This window comes from Macaca mulatta, chromosome 1 (genome assembly GCF_049350105.2).
Source record: "Macaca mulatta isolate MMU2019108-1 chromosome 1, T2T-MMU8v2.0, whole genome shotgun sequence".
NCBI classification, from domain to species: domain Eukaryota; kingdom Metazoa; phylum Chordata; class Mammalia; order Primates; family Cercopithecidae; genus Macaca; species Macaca mulatta.
The window spans coordinates 68,124,820-68,141,356 of NC_133406.1; the positions used below are offsets into that span (position 1 = coordinate 68,124,820).

At 41.2% G+C, this 16,537-nt stretch overlaps 1 protein-coding gene across 9 annotated transcripts in view; it reads left to right on the top strand.

Annotated features, from left to right (window-relative positions):
- Positions 1–16,537, top strand: part of HHAT (hedgehog acyltransferase) — a 348,893-nt gene that overhangs the window by 57,367 nt on the left and 274,989 nt on the right. For all 9 annotated transcript variants that reach the window (XM_077937214.1, XM_015117485.3, XM_077937224.1 and 6 more), the window contains one exon: positions 6,517–6,630. In XM_077937214.1, the coding sequence (XP_077793340.1) occupies positions 6,517–6,630 (114 nt within the window). The remainder of the gene's footprint in view (positions 1–6,516; positions 6,631–16,537) is intronic.

Here is a 16,537-nt window from a genome sequence, read left to right on the forward strand (position 1 = left end):
TAAGTTGCTTTGATGCAGGTAACCATAGTGGCATATTATGAGAGCATAGGCAAGGGACACTGAGTCCAGGCTGAATGGATGGATTAGGAAAGACTTCCTGGGAGAAGGCTTGCCTGAGCTGAGACCTGAAAGGTAGGTCCTCATTCACATGATGCTTCAGTGATGGTTTTTCCAAATAGAGGGAGCAAAGTGTGGGAGGCCCAGCTGCATGAATGTCAGGCTGTGGGGTCAGAGGGGTCAATGCAGTTGTAATGTGGGATGGTGGGGGCAGTGAAGGTTAGGTAGGACAGGGGGACAGGGCCATTTTATGAAGAACTGCATGAGTCTCACTGAGAAGTTTCTCTGAAATGCTAAGGGGAGCACATGAAGAATATTAAGTGGGGGAAATAACATGATCAATTATGCTCTTAAAAATATTACTTTGGTGCTGTGTAGGGGGCATGGAATGGAAGGAATAAGGCCAAATGGGTAGAAGTGAGTAGAGAACAGTCTGCAGAATTGAAGTAGGTCTAGCATATGGTACAGGGAGGAAAACGATTTTGCAGTAGCTCCAAGACTTTCCTGGATATCAAAGCCTAATTGATGTGCTGTGATTGAGCATATGAAGCAGCATATACTAGATGCTCAATAAACTTTCTTGAAATATTTGAATGATTATACAATGGGTCAAATCATTTTTTAAAAAGTTTTATTTATTTTTATTTTTTTGAGACAAAGTCTTGCTCTGTTACCTAGGTTGGAGTGCAGTGGCATGATCTCGGTTCACTGCAACCTCCACCTCCCAGGTTCAAGTGATTTTCATGTCTCAGCCTCCCGAGTAGCTGGGATTGTAAGTATGTACCAGCACTCCCAGCTAATTTTTGTATTTTTAGTAGAGATGGGGTTTCACCATGTTGGCCAGGCTGGTCTCGAGCTCCTGGCCTCAAGCTATCCACCCACCTCAGCTTTCCAAAGTGCTGGGATTATAGACGTGAGCCACTGCACCTGACCTCAAATCATTTTCAAGGCTCATCCATGGCCTTTCTTAGACTCTGCTTCATTTGTAGATGTAAACTTCTGAGCTGATAGCAAGCTATCTACAAATGCCATCAACAGGCCTAATAAAACAGTGCTCCTGACCCATCTCACTAGGAGATAAACAGTGGAACTATTCAGCAGGTCATGGACTGATTACAAAAAAAATCCAAAAAGACTCCAAAAACAGTGGGGCCAGGGATCTGGATTGAGGAACTAGCAGACTGAGCTAACTGATGTGGCAACAGGGTGAATTTCTCTCATTCACTTAGGGCGTCTTGATGAGTGCCTTGGCACTTGGCTTGGTACCTTACATTTTAGTCTATTGACCAGGCCTCAGTAGCTATGCATTTGTGTTGTTTTCAGCTAGAGAATAGTCCTCAATTTTCTGGGGAATGCAAGAGAAAGCACAGAACCAGAATTTTAGCCATCCCTTGTGATAACAACACAGTACTCCAGCTAAGCGGCTGAGAGTGAGTTGTGATCTGGCAAGGTTTAAGGGCGATGAGAATTCAAGGCTAGAAGGAGGAAAGATTTACTCAGTGGTGAGTTGCTAGGGCAAGTCCTCACTTGCCAGGAATTTTTTCTTGTAACTTTCTTCCCTAGTGACATAGGGGTGTGAGAAGGGGGGACCACCCCCTCTGCACGGGTGGGTGACAAGCACTTTCTTAGTATTTCTTTCCTTTAGCCTAGAAAATAACTGTCTTTCCCATTTTCTGAAAGGAATCTTAGACATTGTGCTAGTGGAGCCCTTCATTTTACACACAAGGAAATTCAAGTCCAGATAAGTGACTTTTCCAAGTTTAAACAGGGGGAGAAATGTGATAAGTACTAGATGGCCTGATTTTTTGGCTCCCTTCCTGCTCCCCGCCATTTGAAAGGCTTACTGAATGTTGGGTATATAGGAGACAGATTTGAGTCAAGGTTCTTGCTCCCGGAGAACTCCATTTTTCCCTCCAGAGAGAAAATACATGAATAAAAGTAATATAATAAATATGCCATAATAAAAGTTCTAGAATTGAGATGTGGATGACAGAGAAGGGAGTGCAGTGAGGTCCACCTGGGAGGCGCAGGGATGGGAAAGCCTCACTTCTGTGCTGACATTTGAATTGTACTATTTAGTGAGTGTTTTGTGCATGTCACTGGGCTGGCTTTGTGGCTGTGGGGCATTAATGAGGTGCACTCTGGGTTGTAGATTGTCTAGTCAAATAGTTTTGTGGGCCAAAGGGGTGGGAAGGGCAGAGAGTTCAGGTACAGGGACAAGTATGAGTAGAAACATCTCAGAAAAGGGTTTCCTCCTTGGCATCAGACAGGCCTAGGTTAGAAACCCAGTTCTGCCCCTTACTAGATTTGGACAAATAATCTGCTTTCTCTGACCTCCAGTTAACTCATTAGTAACACAGAGATAAAAAACAGAACTACTTAAAAAAGTAAAAAGAAGAATAAAGGAAAAATGAGCTTCAGGCCAGGCGCAGTGGCTTATGCCTGTAATCCCAGCATTTTGGGAGGCTGAGGCTGGTGGATCACTTGAGGTCAGGAGTTTGAGACCAGCCTGGACAATGTGGTGAAACCCCGTCTCTACTAAAACTACTAAAATTAGCCAGGTATGGTGGTATGTACCTGTAGTCCCAGCTACTTTGGGAGACTGAGGCACGAGAATCACTTGAGCCTGGGAGGCAGAGGTTGCAGTGAGCCAAGGTTGTGCCACTGCACTCCAGCCTGGGCAACAGAGTGAGAGTGTCTCAAATAAAAAGAGCTTCAAATTGCTGACAGAAAAAAACCCCCAAAAAACCCAAAAAACAAAAAACCCAAAACTTATTTATTTCAACTACATGACATTCTGAAAAAAGTGAAATATGGAGACAGTGAAAAGATCACTGTTTGCCAGGGATTGAGGGGGGGCAGGGTCAGGTTAGGAGGGATGAAGAGGTAGAGTACAGAGGATTTTTAGGGCAGTGAAACTATTCCGTATGATATGAAAATGGTGGATATGTGTTTTTATACATTTGTCCAAACCCATAGAATATGCAACATCAAGAGTGAACCCTAATGTAAACTATGGACTTTGGATGACAATGATGAATCAGTGTAGGTTCACCAATTGGAACAAATATATTACTGTGGTGGGGGATGCTGATGGAGAGGGGTTAAGGGGTCTATGGGAACTCTCTGAACGTTGTGCTTAATTCTTCTGTGAACTGAAAACTCTCTAAAAGATAAGGTCTATCAAACAAATGAACCACTTTAAAGATTGTTATGAGGTTGTAATTAGAAAACACATACTCGAATGTTCATCAGTGATTGTATGGGAAGAAAGGACAGGTCTGTCAGGTTCCTGGACATATGAAGTTGAGTTGCAGCACTGTTACCCCTCTCACTTTGCAGTGGATTTTTAGTGTCTTCATTGTGGGGTGTGGTGGTCTTGGTGCTGGGGGTGTTCCCATTTAGACTTTGAGCTCCTCATGGTGCCTAGAGTAGAACTCCATTGTGGGTAGGAAAAGCAGCAGTTACAAACACTAGGCCCAGACCCTTTCCTTTGTTAAGAAAGGAAAAAGTGTTTTGCCAGGAAGGTAGAGTTACTATTTAAGAAACCCAGAACGATTGTGTCTCTCAGAGTCCTTAGTATTGCCTGTTGGCAGAATGCAAGCCTCGGAATAAACAACCGCATTTGTTAACTTGTTCAGTGAATTCCGAAGTCTGGGTGCTCAGAGCTTTGAACGGTGAACAGGAGGATGACTGCTCTGTTGGTGAGTGTTAGGTAGCAGCTTCGGAGTGTGTGCCCTCCCCGGCTGGGAATGGTACGGGGTGGGCTGAGCTGTTAAGGATTCTGTGAGTTTATGAACATTCAGCTGTAGGAAGGCTTCATCAGTTGTGCAGATCGGTCCCCAGGCTGGTAGTATCACATCATCTGGAAGCTTGTTAGAAATACAGAATCCCAGGCCCCAGTCTTGATTGACTGCATCAGAATCTGCATTTTAACAAGTAGGTGGCTGTGTCCACCTTGAGGTTGGATGTGGGTGACTTCTCCTTGGAGTACAGCCTCCAAGCTTCCATGGAGAAGCCTGCCTAGTTCTGCCTGGCTGGGATTTAGCCCCAGTTTATAGCTGACCCCCTTAGAGTCCCAAAGAAGAGACTCCTAATTGACTAATAACCATGGAGTCAAGAAAGAAAATGGGGGAAAGGACAGAACATGATGTTGTTCCTGATTTCAGGCTTTCATGTTTGCCTTGAAATGTGTGACTGAGCTCAGAGTCTATAAAGCTTTTGCTTCGAGAAGCAGTGAGTCAATATTTTTCTTACCCAAATCATTAAACATCATCTTGACCTTTTCATTGGCCCAGCTTTTGTGTGTGGTCATTTCCCTTAGGTAACTTTTTTAAATGGGGAAGAATAGACATGAGAGAGACATTTTTATTGACTTTAAATGAATGTTTTTTGTAATAATTAGCGGTGAAAGGCCATGCGTAATTTTTGTTGATGGGATTTTACCAGCAGAGTTTTCAGGAGTCCTGGACTTTCTGGTGGAACAGAAAGTCTTAGATGTTTTGTCATATTATATCCTTTTCTCCCCCCTAAAAAATTAAACTTGGAGAAGTTTTGAGGCATAGGTAAGCTTGGGGTCATGAATTCTAAATGTAATTCTAAGTGTTCAAAAATGTTATATTTAAAAAACTCAAACGTTGTTTTTTCTTTTTTGAGTTTGTGTTAAAAAAAAAAGTCTCGGCTTTCCGTGTCTTTTTAGCTATATCCCTGTTATAAAAGTGGTATTTTACTAACATGGCCTCATCACATGACCTTTGAACTTGTTTACCTTTATTTGGTTAATTGACTCTCAGCTAACTTGGAAATCTCTAGATGGGGAAATAAACTGTGGATCAGGGATCAGGAGCCAGGTTAAAGCTTTGAGTTCTCTGCCGTGCTGCCTGGCTGTGTGTTGGTGGGCATGTCCCAGACTCTGGTGTAGTCATCTCTAAATGGAAGCAATTCAACTAGATACATGATTTCCAGCAGGGGACAGGGGCTTTAGGAGCAGATCATGTATCAGGATCTGGGGTGTGGAGAGCACGTGTAATTTGAGAATGCACAGTATTGTATTTCCTTATTTGAAGAAATGGGAAAACTTTTTTTAAATGAGTGGCACAAAGTAAAGCATGATACAGTCTTGGCTGGTGGTTTACAAGGGATGGGAAGCACATGGTTCTAGCAGTGAGTAATGGGTACTGCTGTTAAGTGAGTACTGTGTGCTGTTATAAACTTTTAATATACATATGCTCTTATTTAAGCCTCAAAAATCCCTGTAAGGTAAGTACTATTGTTGTATGAAGAAAAAGAACAGAAAGGTTAAGAATCATGTTCAAGGTCATCACAGCAAGTGTGAGTAGATCTGGGCTCTGGACCCAAACCAAGCCTCCAGTCTTAGCTACCTTGCACTCATAGTCTGTTATGAATCAAGATCAATTTTATGTGTATCTTACCTTCTGCAAAAAAAGTTTTATTTGTGTGTAACTGGTATGACATTACCCCACAATCTTAGGTACACCAAAAAAATCACACTTTTCTTCAAATCCAGTTAAGAGAGACTTCAAGTTCTACTTGTGGAGATTGGTGAGGGGTTCAATATCAGTAGTCATTGCAGGAGTCCTTTTCCAGGCACACGTTTTGGTTAGAAAATTCTGAGACCTCAAATCCCCCTCCATCCTGTGTGCATCTCCCCATGCTCCTCTTGGCCTCTGTGGTCCTTTCTGGGGCTCCTGAGGCCATGACTTGGAGGTGCTGGTTTCTAAGCATCCACATGTCCACTCTTTTCAGAGGTTTCTACCTACTCCTGCTGGGGAGCTTCATACATGTGGAACCTGGTACCGATGCAGACACAGAATGCCACATGGACACGGAGCTTCTTGGGGGGAAGGGAAGTGTACCTTTCATTCCTTTATTATAAATTTATATGAAATTAGTTAATTTCTCTGACAAATTATTCTGTCTGTAAATGGTAACAAGACTCAGAATGACTGACTTTAAGCCATATTATTAGTGTCCAATTTACATTTCTCTTCTTAGTGAAAACATCTAGTTGTCTAAACCGGGATAGCCTCAATTCATTACTTGTGCTATCTCTGTGACCTTGGGTAAATGAATTGAGTTCTTTAAGTCTCTGTTTCATCTTTTGCAAAATGGAAATAATAATAGTATCTATACTATAGAGGGCTCTGGGAGATCAGCTATAACAAAGACACTGAGTTGTAGAAAGTCCAAGGTGCATTTGGGGAATGGCAATAGCAATGATTCTGTTAGGTTGATGCAAAAGTAATTGCAGTTTTTGCCATTAACTAATAGCAAGCTGGAGGGGAGTGTACAGGTGGATGGGGAAAGGCTAGAAGTATGTAAAGCCTGTACAGAGTTTGGACTCACACTGACCTTTCCAGTTTTATTAACTGGAGTTTGTGTTCTGACTCAGACATGTACTGAAATCCCTCTGATAAACTCCTATTTTGTCCTATTTAGGATGCGACCGACTTTGAGTGGAGCTTCTGGATGGAATGGGGGAAGCAGTGGCTGGTGTGGCTTCTCCTTGGCCACATGGTAGTGTCTCAAATGGCCACACTGCTGGCAAGAAAGGTATGATTATTTGTGTTGTTACGTTTTAAGTGTGTTTTTCCTTTGCTTCTTGTAAAGAAAGAGTCCAAGCTAGGAATCAGAAGACATGAATATTAGCATTGGGGGCCTGGAAAAAATGATAAAGTTGTTAACGATCAATATAACATTTAAGATAAAAGTTCATAGTTCATATCCTGCACTTACTTTTTCCAACTTATTTTCAGACATTGAATATAAAGGTTGTAGAGTAAAACTAACCATGGAGGGTGGTGGTGGTCTTTAAGATCACTTCCGATCAATTTATCAAAAAGTTGCCTGTTGTTGAGAATCTAGACGAGTCCAAATTCAGAAGAAAATTGATGATTTACTTAAGAAGTGGGAATAATTTTAATCTCAAGTAGTTTATGCTGCTGTCGCTGTTTTAGATGGGAAGTCCAGTAGCATTTTGCTCTTGCCTTGGTCTGGCTTAGATAATGAAAGATTCTTCAAAGTGGTTATTTGAAAACTACTTTTATATGAGGCAGGATTGAGACCCTCTTCACAGGTCTAGCTAGCAAGGGACCTGGTATACTGCCAGGGGGATCTTTCTGTCACCTGAAGGCCAGGGTGTTGATCAGAGGCCTCTGATAAATGCTTCTTGCTTGCTATAGATTCCTGGCGGAGGAAAAAGTCTGTGCTTGGAAATTTACTGAGTAAAAACAAGACACAACCAATACCTGATTTGGAATTCAACCTAGGAAAAATGTTTTGATTCTCAGAGGTTCCCGGAGGTGATAAAACTGAAGTAGAAGAGAAACAGAAACCTCTGGAGATTGAGACCAGAAAGTGAGATACAGAAACAGGATGCCTTGTGGTTAGAGATGTGCACCTAACTTGAGTCAGTTTCTGACTCTACTGAAAATCGGTGCTTCCTGGGCATTGCTTCTAACCCTGGAAGATAGGCAATCCCAACAGCATATTAACTTCCTCTTAAATATGATATTGATTATTTTTTTGTACTCAAGTGGCTGCTGAACTGGCAAAATCCAAAATATTAGACGTCGTCAGATCTGAATATATTTTAAAATTTCATGTAACTTTGTGAGCAGACCTAATAATAATTTTTTTTGTTCCTAAGCTAGTAATAAATATATCTACCTCAGCCCTCGTTAATGGTTTTCTTTTCTCCCACAAATTTCTGTTTAGTTTCTTTTCCCCAAGAATTCAAAATTTCTGGAAATTTAACATTTTAATTTGTAACAAAGTTTTCCCACTCATGTGTAAATGACTTATTACCATAAGTCTTAGTTTTCCTATATGTAAAATGAATAGCTTCATACTGTTTTTTCTTTACCTCTGTGAGGGGAAGATGATGTACTTCGAGGATTGTACTAATTGTGTGGTGGAAGAGTGCTAGACATTGTATTACTCATGTTGGTCCTTAGTTTGGTCACTGATTAGCTTTCTAACCTGAGCAAAGGTTTTCACTGCATCTTCATTTATGGTCTTAGTGAATTTTTGTTGCTTAGAATACATAAAACTGAGTAATTTTATAAGAAAATGAACTTATTTAGTAATTTATGAAGAAAAGGAATTTACACAGTTATGGAGGCTGGGAAGTCCAAGGTTGAGGAGCCACATCTGGTGAGGGCCTTCTTGCTGGCGTCTCTGCAGTCCTGAGGCCATGCAGGAGATCAGGTGGTGGGCGTGATAGCTCAGGTATCTTTTCCTCTTCTTATAAAGCTTCCAGTCCCACTCCCATGATAACTCATTAATTCATGATATGGTTTGGCTCTGTGTCCTTACCCAAATCTCATGTCAAATTGCAATCCCCACGTCTTGGAGGAGGAGCCTGGTGGGAGGTGACTGAATCATGGGGGCAGACTTCCCGCTTACTGTTCTCATGATAGAGTTCGTATGAGATCTGGTTGTTTGAAAGTCTAGCACTCCCCACTTTGCTCATTCTCTCTTCTGCTCTGCCGTGGTAAGATGTGCTTGCTTCCCCTTTGCCTTCCGCCATGATGGTAGGCATTCCAGTCATGCTTCCTGAGGCATTCCAGTCATGCTTCCTGTTAAGTCTGTGGAAGTGTGAGTTAATTAAACCTCTTCCTCATAAATTACCCAGTCTCAGGTAGTTCTTTGTAGCAGTGTGTAAACAGACTAATACAACCTATGAATGAATGAATCCATTAATGAAGGCAGAGCCCTCATGATCCAATTGCTTCTTAAAGGCTGTACCTCACAATATTGCCACACTGGGGATTAAATTTCAGCACCAGTTTTGGAGGGGACAAACATTCAAAACATAGCAGTTGTCCTCTGCAAGATAGGATCAATAATATAGTATCAGTTTTTTTAATCCCTTTAAAATATGATGAACTTCATTTGTTAGACATTTCATCCTTAAAAGTAAAGATGAAACATGGAAAAGTGGAACAAAGAGAAAGCATAAAAGAAATGGTTGAAATAAGTTTAAATATGTCAGTCATTACAATCAACATAAGTGGATTCTCAAAAAAGATGAAGATTGTCAGACTAGATGAAAAAAAGAAAGAGAAATAAGGGAAAACAAAAACCAAAACGGAGCTCAGAGAGGCTTTTCTTAGCTGGATATCCTTAAAACAGAAGGACACATAATTTGAAAGTAAAAGTATGAAAAGATGTTCCAGGCAAATATTAAACCCCTCTCCCTCTGACAAACTACTGGTGCAGTTTTATTAATAGCGGCAAAGAGCATTACTGGTGACAAAGAGGGCTGCTGTTGAATAACAAACAGTTCATTTCTTATTAGGAAGATATTAAAACTCTAAGTTTATTTGCTTCAAAATATATAAAACAAAAAGTGATCATAAACATAAAGATAGATAGGTCTATTATTGTAGGGAGATTTTTTTCATGTTTTTTTATTTCAATGGTTTTTGGAGTACAGGTGGTTTTTGGTTACATGGATAAATTCTTCAGTGGTGATTTATGAAATTGTAGTGTACCTGTCACCCAAGCAGTGTATACTGTAGCCAATATGTAGTCTTTTATTCCTCACCCCCACAACCTTTCCCTCCGTAGCCCCAAAGTCCATTATACATTCTTATGCCTTTGTGTCTTCATAGCTTAGCTCCCCCTTATAAATGAGAACATATGATATTTGGTTTTCCATTTCTGACTTACTTCACTTAGAACAATGGCCTCCAGCTCCAACCAAGTTGCTGCAAAAGACATTATTTCTTTCCTTTTTATGACTGAGTAGTTATTCCATGGTGTACATATACCACATTTTCTTTATCCTCTCGTTGGTTGATGGGCACTTAGATTGGTTCCATATCTTTGCAATTGCAAATTGTGCTGCTATAAACATGCAGGTGCGTGTGCCTTTTTCATACAATGACTTCTTTTCCTTTGGGTAGATACCCAGTAGTGGGATTGCTGGATCAAATGGTAGTTCTACTTTTAGTTCCTTAAGGAATTCCTATACTGTTTTCTATAGTGGTTGTACTAATTTATGCTTCTGCCAGTAGTGTGAAAGTGTTCCCTTTTTATCACATTTACAGCAATATCTATTTTTTTGACTTTTAATTATTGATAAGTAATTATGGAAATTAAGTTGAAAAGCAATAAAAACAAGATCTACTTTTGTCAAACTAGAAGGTATACATATGCTTACCTCATAATAATTTTCAATATGAATTAAGAAGTTAAAATGAAAATCAAAAGTATTAAACTTTTAGAAAATATGACATAGAATATTGATGCCGACACAGATTTTTTTCATACAAGATACAAAAAGTGCAAATTATAGAGGAAAACACTGATAAATTTACATTAAAATTAAAAACTTTTTATCTAATGACACAATAGAAAAGTGGAAAGGCAAGTCAATAGTGGAAAAGTAATTTGCAAACTGACAAAGGATTGGCATATGGAATAAAGAAATTTCGTATAAAAGACAATCACTCAATAGAAAAATGATATAAGATATGAAGAGGAATTTGTAGAAGAGGAAACATAAATGACCAATAAACATATGAAAAAATGTTAAATTCATTAGTAATCAAACAATTGCATCTTAAAACTACAATAAGATATCATTTTATGCTTTCTAGTTTGGCAAAAACAAAACAAAAATCCCCTGATGATATCAGCGTTAGCTGCCTGAACTCATCCAGAAAGGGTGTTGAATATATATTGGTATAACTACTTAGTAACACATTATATAGTAAAGCCAGAGGAGGGCCTACCCTACAGCCACCAGCACTGTGTGATTTTATTTTCCTTTACAGACAGGACCTCACTGTGCTACCCAGGCTGGAGTGCAGTGGTGTAATCATGGCTCACTGTAACCTCGAACTCCTGGGCTTAAGCAATCCTCCTTCCTCAGCTCCTGAGTAGCTTGGACTACAGGCTGTGACACCACACCTGGCTAATTTTAAAAAGTTTTTGTAGAGACGAGATCTCACTATATTGCCCAGACTGGTCTTGAACTCCTGGCCTCAAGTGATCCTCCCATTTCACCCTCCCAAAGTGCTGGGATTACGGGCATGAGCTAGTGCACCTGGCCAGATATTTCGTATATTTTTAACTGAACACGTGGAAGAATGAAATGATGGGCAGAAGGAAAGGTGGAGTTGCCCTGGGGACACTGTGTTTTCATCTGTCCCCCCCATGTCTCTGGGCCATGTGCATCAGGACCCACATGGCCTCCTCTGATGGGTCTCCTTTGCCTCTCACCCTTGTTCTTGTTCCTCCTGTTCGCTTCCTGTAGATCAGTGTTTCTTAAATTTTTTTCAGTATTGTCCCTGAGGCACCTTTCGAGATAATTTTTTCCCTGATCATCTCTCCTCCTCTGTGAAATTTGAGTACTACAGATATCCTGTATATATCTGTTTATTTAGTGTGCGTATGCATAAGGAGTAAGGTTTTCTTGCCCCCGATAACCAACAAGTAACCTAAAACTTAGACAAAATATAGTACTAGTCTTCTACAAATGTTCAATTATTAAACAACAATAGAGATGGAGTCTTGCTGGTCTCAAACTCCTAGCTTCAAGCGACCCTCCCACATCTGCTTTACGAAGTGCTGGGATTACGGGCATGAGCCACCATGCCCAGTCATCACTAATTTTAATTTCCATTTTATCCTTAGGTCTAGCCTATAAAATCTGCCCCACCCCACCTCATTTGAAGGAGATACAACCCTTGTTGAGAATGCATGATTGAGATTAATTACCTTTTCCTGATTAGATGCCCCTCCCTCTTTCCAAACCTCCTCTACGTTCAGCTCCTGTTTTGCACCTGACACTATCAGAAATCTAGCTATATTAGGATATAGATGTCCCTTCATTTAATTTGCTTGTACCTTTGACTTCTTGCTCCTCCTCTTGTGGGAAGCAGTATTTGGTGTGGTTAAGAGCGCTAGGGTCAATCCCTGCATTGCTACTCTCAAACTGTGTAACCTTAAGTTCCTGAATATCTCTAAGGCTGTTTCCACAGTTGTGCAAGCGGCATGGCACTGCTGGCTTCATGGAGTTGTGGAGAGGGGCTGATAAGCAAACGTTTTTCAAGGTTATGCTTGCACATGAGGACAGCCCAATAGATGGTGTCTGCTGCTGTCATCTGCTGGCATTTGCTCCTGAGAGCAGTTTATGTTATTCAAGAATGGAGGGGACCATCTTGAGATTCCAAAATCCTCAAGGGCATAGGCCGTGTCTAGCATCCGTAGCAATGTTCCCATGCTGATGGACTTTTCAAGCTTGTCTTGGGTCCTGGGGGAAAGGATTGAGAAACACAGCCCCTTCTCTTGGGGAGTCACAGTTGAGTGGGAAGTTAGGAAAGCAAATACTGTTCACTGTTCTGTACCTGATGTGGTTGGCTGGGCACGCTATGGTGGGAGAAGGTGTGGGCCTCACCTGCCTTTCTGGTGTCAGGGCAGGCCTCCGAGAAGGTGGCTTTTGAGCTGTGGCTTCAAGGAAATGGAGTTCACTTGTTTCAGCTTCCTGCATCTTGTTACCAGGCAGGGCTGGACAGGGGGACTAGTCTTTTTCTCTGCAGAGCACATCTTATCCAATGTCCGTAGGAGGTGTTCTTTTGCATTTTTCTTGGAATGAGGCAGAGTGAGCACTGAGTCATCTCCCTCTGTATGTGCCTCTGTCATCCTCTGGGTGACCGCAGGTTTGATTTGTGAGACAGCTGGTGGGCCGGGTTCGGCCTGTGGCTGGGGCACAGTGCTTTCTTTGTCTGAGTTTGCTTGGCCCTTACATAAGTATGAACCACAGCGTTGGCCTCATTAGCACTCTGCTTTCACCACCTGGACTAAGTGTTCCAGATGGCCTTAATTCGGGTAGTTGTTTTTGGTACTTATTCAGGGTGGAAGATTTAGGCTGCAGTTGTCCTTTTTTTTTTCCTCCCCATTCTCTGAGGCATCCTAAACTATAGGCAATACTATGCAGGGACAGGCTTTAGCAATTCTTGCTGCTATAGCCTTAAGCCCTGAAAGATTCTAGCCTTCTCCTTTATCTAATATCTAATCTCGTCTCTTCCTTGGCTCGCTGCACCTCCTCCCACGGAGAGGTGGCAGGTTATTTTTATTTTCAAAAGCATGATCTATCTTTTTTTTTTTTTTTTTGCCATGGTAAGAAATAAAACTTTCCACTGAGTTACTTGGCTCAGTTAAACACCCTTTCCCTGGATAAGGCTCTCTCTTTGGGTTTTGGTGAGACTTCATCAGGAGCCAGTGGCCCTGGAGGGAAGGCTGAATCACGGCTCTGAGCTTTGGCTGTGTGTGTGTTATGATTGGATTGGATGTCGCGGGTCAGATAGTTGCCTCCTTTCATGAATGCCAACTGTGGCCTCACCACCACCTGAGACGTTGTGTTCTCTGCCCTCAGAACCAAAAAATACCCCCATGTGAACTTACTGAGAAGTCTGACCTGGTGTAGGGCTGAGGGTGGGTGCTGTTGCTAACCACACAGCTGGGTTCTCACTGTGCCTCTGATGGGGAGAACCCACATCATTAGCTATTGGCTGATGGGCTGAGCTCATCAGGCGCAGGATATGAAAGGGCTGAGAAGCCTGACCCATGGTGCTGAGTGAGATGAGTTAACCAACCTCTGGAAGGCTGCAGGGAGCAGAGCTTTTTTCCAGGACATTCCCAAATCCATGCGCCGAATAGAAATATCATGTGCTAATGGTTCTCCTGGAATCAGCCCCTTTCTACCTCCATCAATGCATGTCTAAGGAGAGATAAAATTCCTTTTGTGTGGGCCTGCTGGCCTTTACTCCCAGGAAAAAGCAGGCTAGAATGCAGTTTTTCAGACTCTGGGATGGGTGGGTTGTATCTTTCTGTTTGGGGAGATTGTATATAAATATATATGTATATATAAGACATATATATTTCAGTAGAGCTGCTGTTAATTATGTAGTATGTAATAAATTACGTCATACATAAGAATATTGATTGATTCCCATTCTTATTTCCCAAATAATGCTCCCATTGAGTGGTTTCTTGGCAGATGTGCAAAAAGAATAGGCAGGGACATCTGATAATGTTGCCAACAGGAATTCTGACCAAGGCTGACACTTTCATTCCTCCCTACAGAGGTAAACTCTAAGGAGGGAACCCACTCAGGCACATCCTGTTATCACTTGGCGCCCTTGGCACAGAATGAGCTGAAGTAGAAACAGATGGTGTGAGAAGGGGCATTGGCAGTTTTTCCTGACTCCTTATGAAGAAGGTTTTAAGAGTATGGATTTCAAAAGAAAGAGCAAATCTGTAGTCTTTTCTTAGGGTCACTGATTCCATCCTTGGAGCTCTGCCAGCTCAACTGGTTATTCTCCCGGGAGACTCTGCTGGGGTGATGGATAGAAGGCTCTATAGCAGGTATCCACTTTCCTGGATTGGTACCTGTGCCCCATCGGTTGTTAACTATTGGAGATTTCCCCCAACAGAAGTACAGTTGAGAGATGCTGTGAGTGGCAAACAGGTAATAGGCGGTGAGATGTGAAATGTCTCTTCCATTCTACCTACATACGCAAAACAGCCTTTGTTTATAAAGGGTTAAGTAGGACAAGTAGAGACTTTGGAAGACAGTAGGTTTTCACATTAGTGGGTTCCAAAGCCCACATTTTAGTACTATTTTCTTGTTTCTTCTTAGTCATGATCACAAGGTTAAATCCCAAGACTTGGGAAAGCGTATCCATCTACCCAGCTATCCATCCATGCAACTATTCTCTCCGTCCTTCCATCCAGTAGTTATGAAACACTTGATATATGCTGGGCACTGTGCCAGATTCTGGGCTCACATTACTGTAATCTAAACAAAGCAGGAGTTTAGCCTGTTAAAGGAGACTATCAAGTAGAGTCAGACCCCATTTTGAGAGTGGTTCAGTGTAGACCCAGGGAGCAGAGGGGAAGGATGCCTGCTTAAGTCAATCAGGGTTAGTAAGATCTATGTCTCATCAGAGAGGCCATAGCGTTCTCAGTCTGGCTTTGTCTCCACTGCTACATAAATAGGGTACACTTCCTTATTTTTCATCAGACTTTTAAACATTTTCCCTCTTCCCCTGCTTTCTGTTCATCTTCTATTAGAAATGGAAGAACCTGGAATAAAGAGCATTAAGGGAGGGTCAGAGTAGTTCCAGTGGGGCTGTCATCCTGTGCTCCAGCAAACCCATCTCAAGCTTCAGGTCACTCATGCTTTGATACCTTTTAAAAGAGCATGATAAATTCAAATTAAAACCACAACAAGATGTCATTACACACTTACCAGAATGGCTCAGATAGAACATAGTAACAGCACCAAATGCTGGCAAAGATGTGAATAAACTGGATCACACATGCATTGCTGGCAGGAAAGTATAATGCTACAGCCATGCTGGAAAATGTTTTATAGTTTATTATAGAGCTAAATATGCAACTACCTTGCACCCCAGCAAGTGTGATCTTGGGCGTTTATCCCAGAAAAATGAAAACTTATTTTTACACAAAAATCTATACATGTATGTTTGCATAAGTTTTATTTGTAATAGCCCCAAAATGGAAACAGCCTAGACAGCCTCCAGTAGGTAAATGGCTAACAAGCTGTGGTATATCCACATCATGGAACATTACTCAGCAATGAAAAGGAGCAAACCATTGATACAGCAACTTGAAGATATCTGCCGGAAATTACGCTGAGTGAAAAAGGCCAATCTTTGAAATGGAGAAGAGGTTATTGGTTGTCAGGATTAGGGATGGGGGTGGTCAGAGGAGTGGGAAGGAGGTAAATGTGGTATAAAATGGCAACATGAGGAATCCTTGTGGTGATGGAGCCGTTCTGCATTTTTACTGTGGTAGATACCAAACCTATACATGTGATAAAATTGTATAGAACTAAACACACACATAAATGAATACAAGTGAAACTAGGGAAATCTGAGTAAGTTTGGTGCATTGCAGCAACATCAATATCCTGGTTGTGATATTTGTGGTTTTAAACAATGTGCCATAGGAAGAAACCGGGTAAAGTGTACAAGGGATGTCTCCTGTATGTATATGTGAATACAACTATCTCAATAAAAATCTGAGAACATTATATAAAAGTTGTATGCAATTGGAATCTAAATTTATACATCAGAAACATCACAATCCAACATTAAGGCCATGTTTTACTTATACACTTGATGTGATCAATGTGATTCTTTGTGTCTTCTTTCAAGTAACAAGTAATTCCCAATCACATTCATGATTTGAACCTTGTAATTTAAATGAATTGGGCTATTTTGGTGTTTAGGTGTGTTTTCAAACTTGAGTTTGACGTACAGTACATGTATGACCAAATCTTGCATGTCTGCTCTTATTACCTTTAGAACTTGGGGAAAAAAAGTCTGAAAGCCTTTCTAGTGATGAGTCAGAAGTGTTGTTTTGGAACAAAATGCAACACATTTTATTTTTTTATTTTTGAAAAGTTAAAAAAAATTCT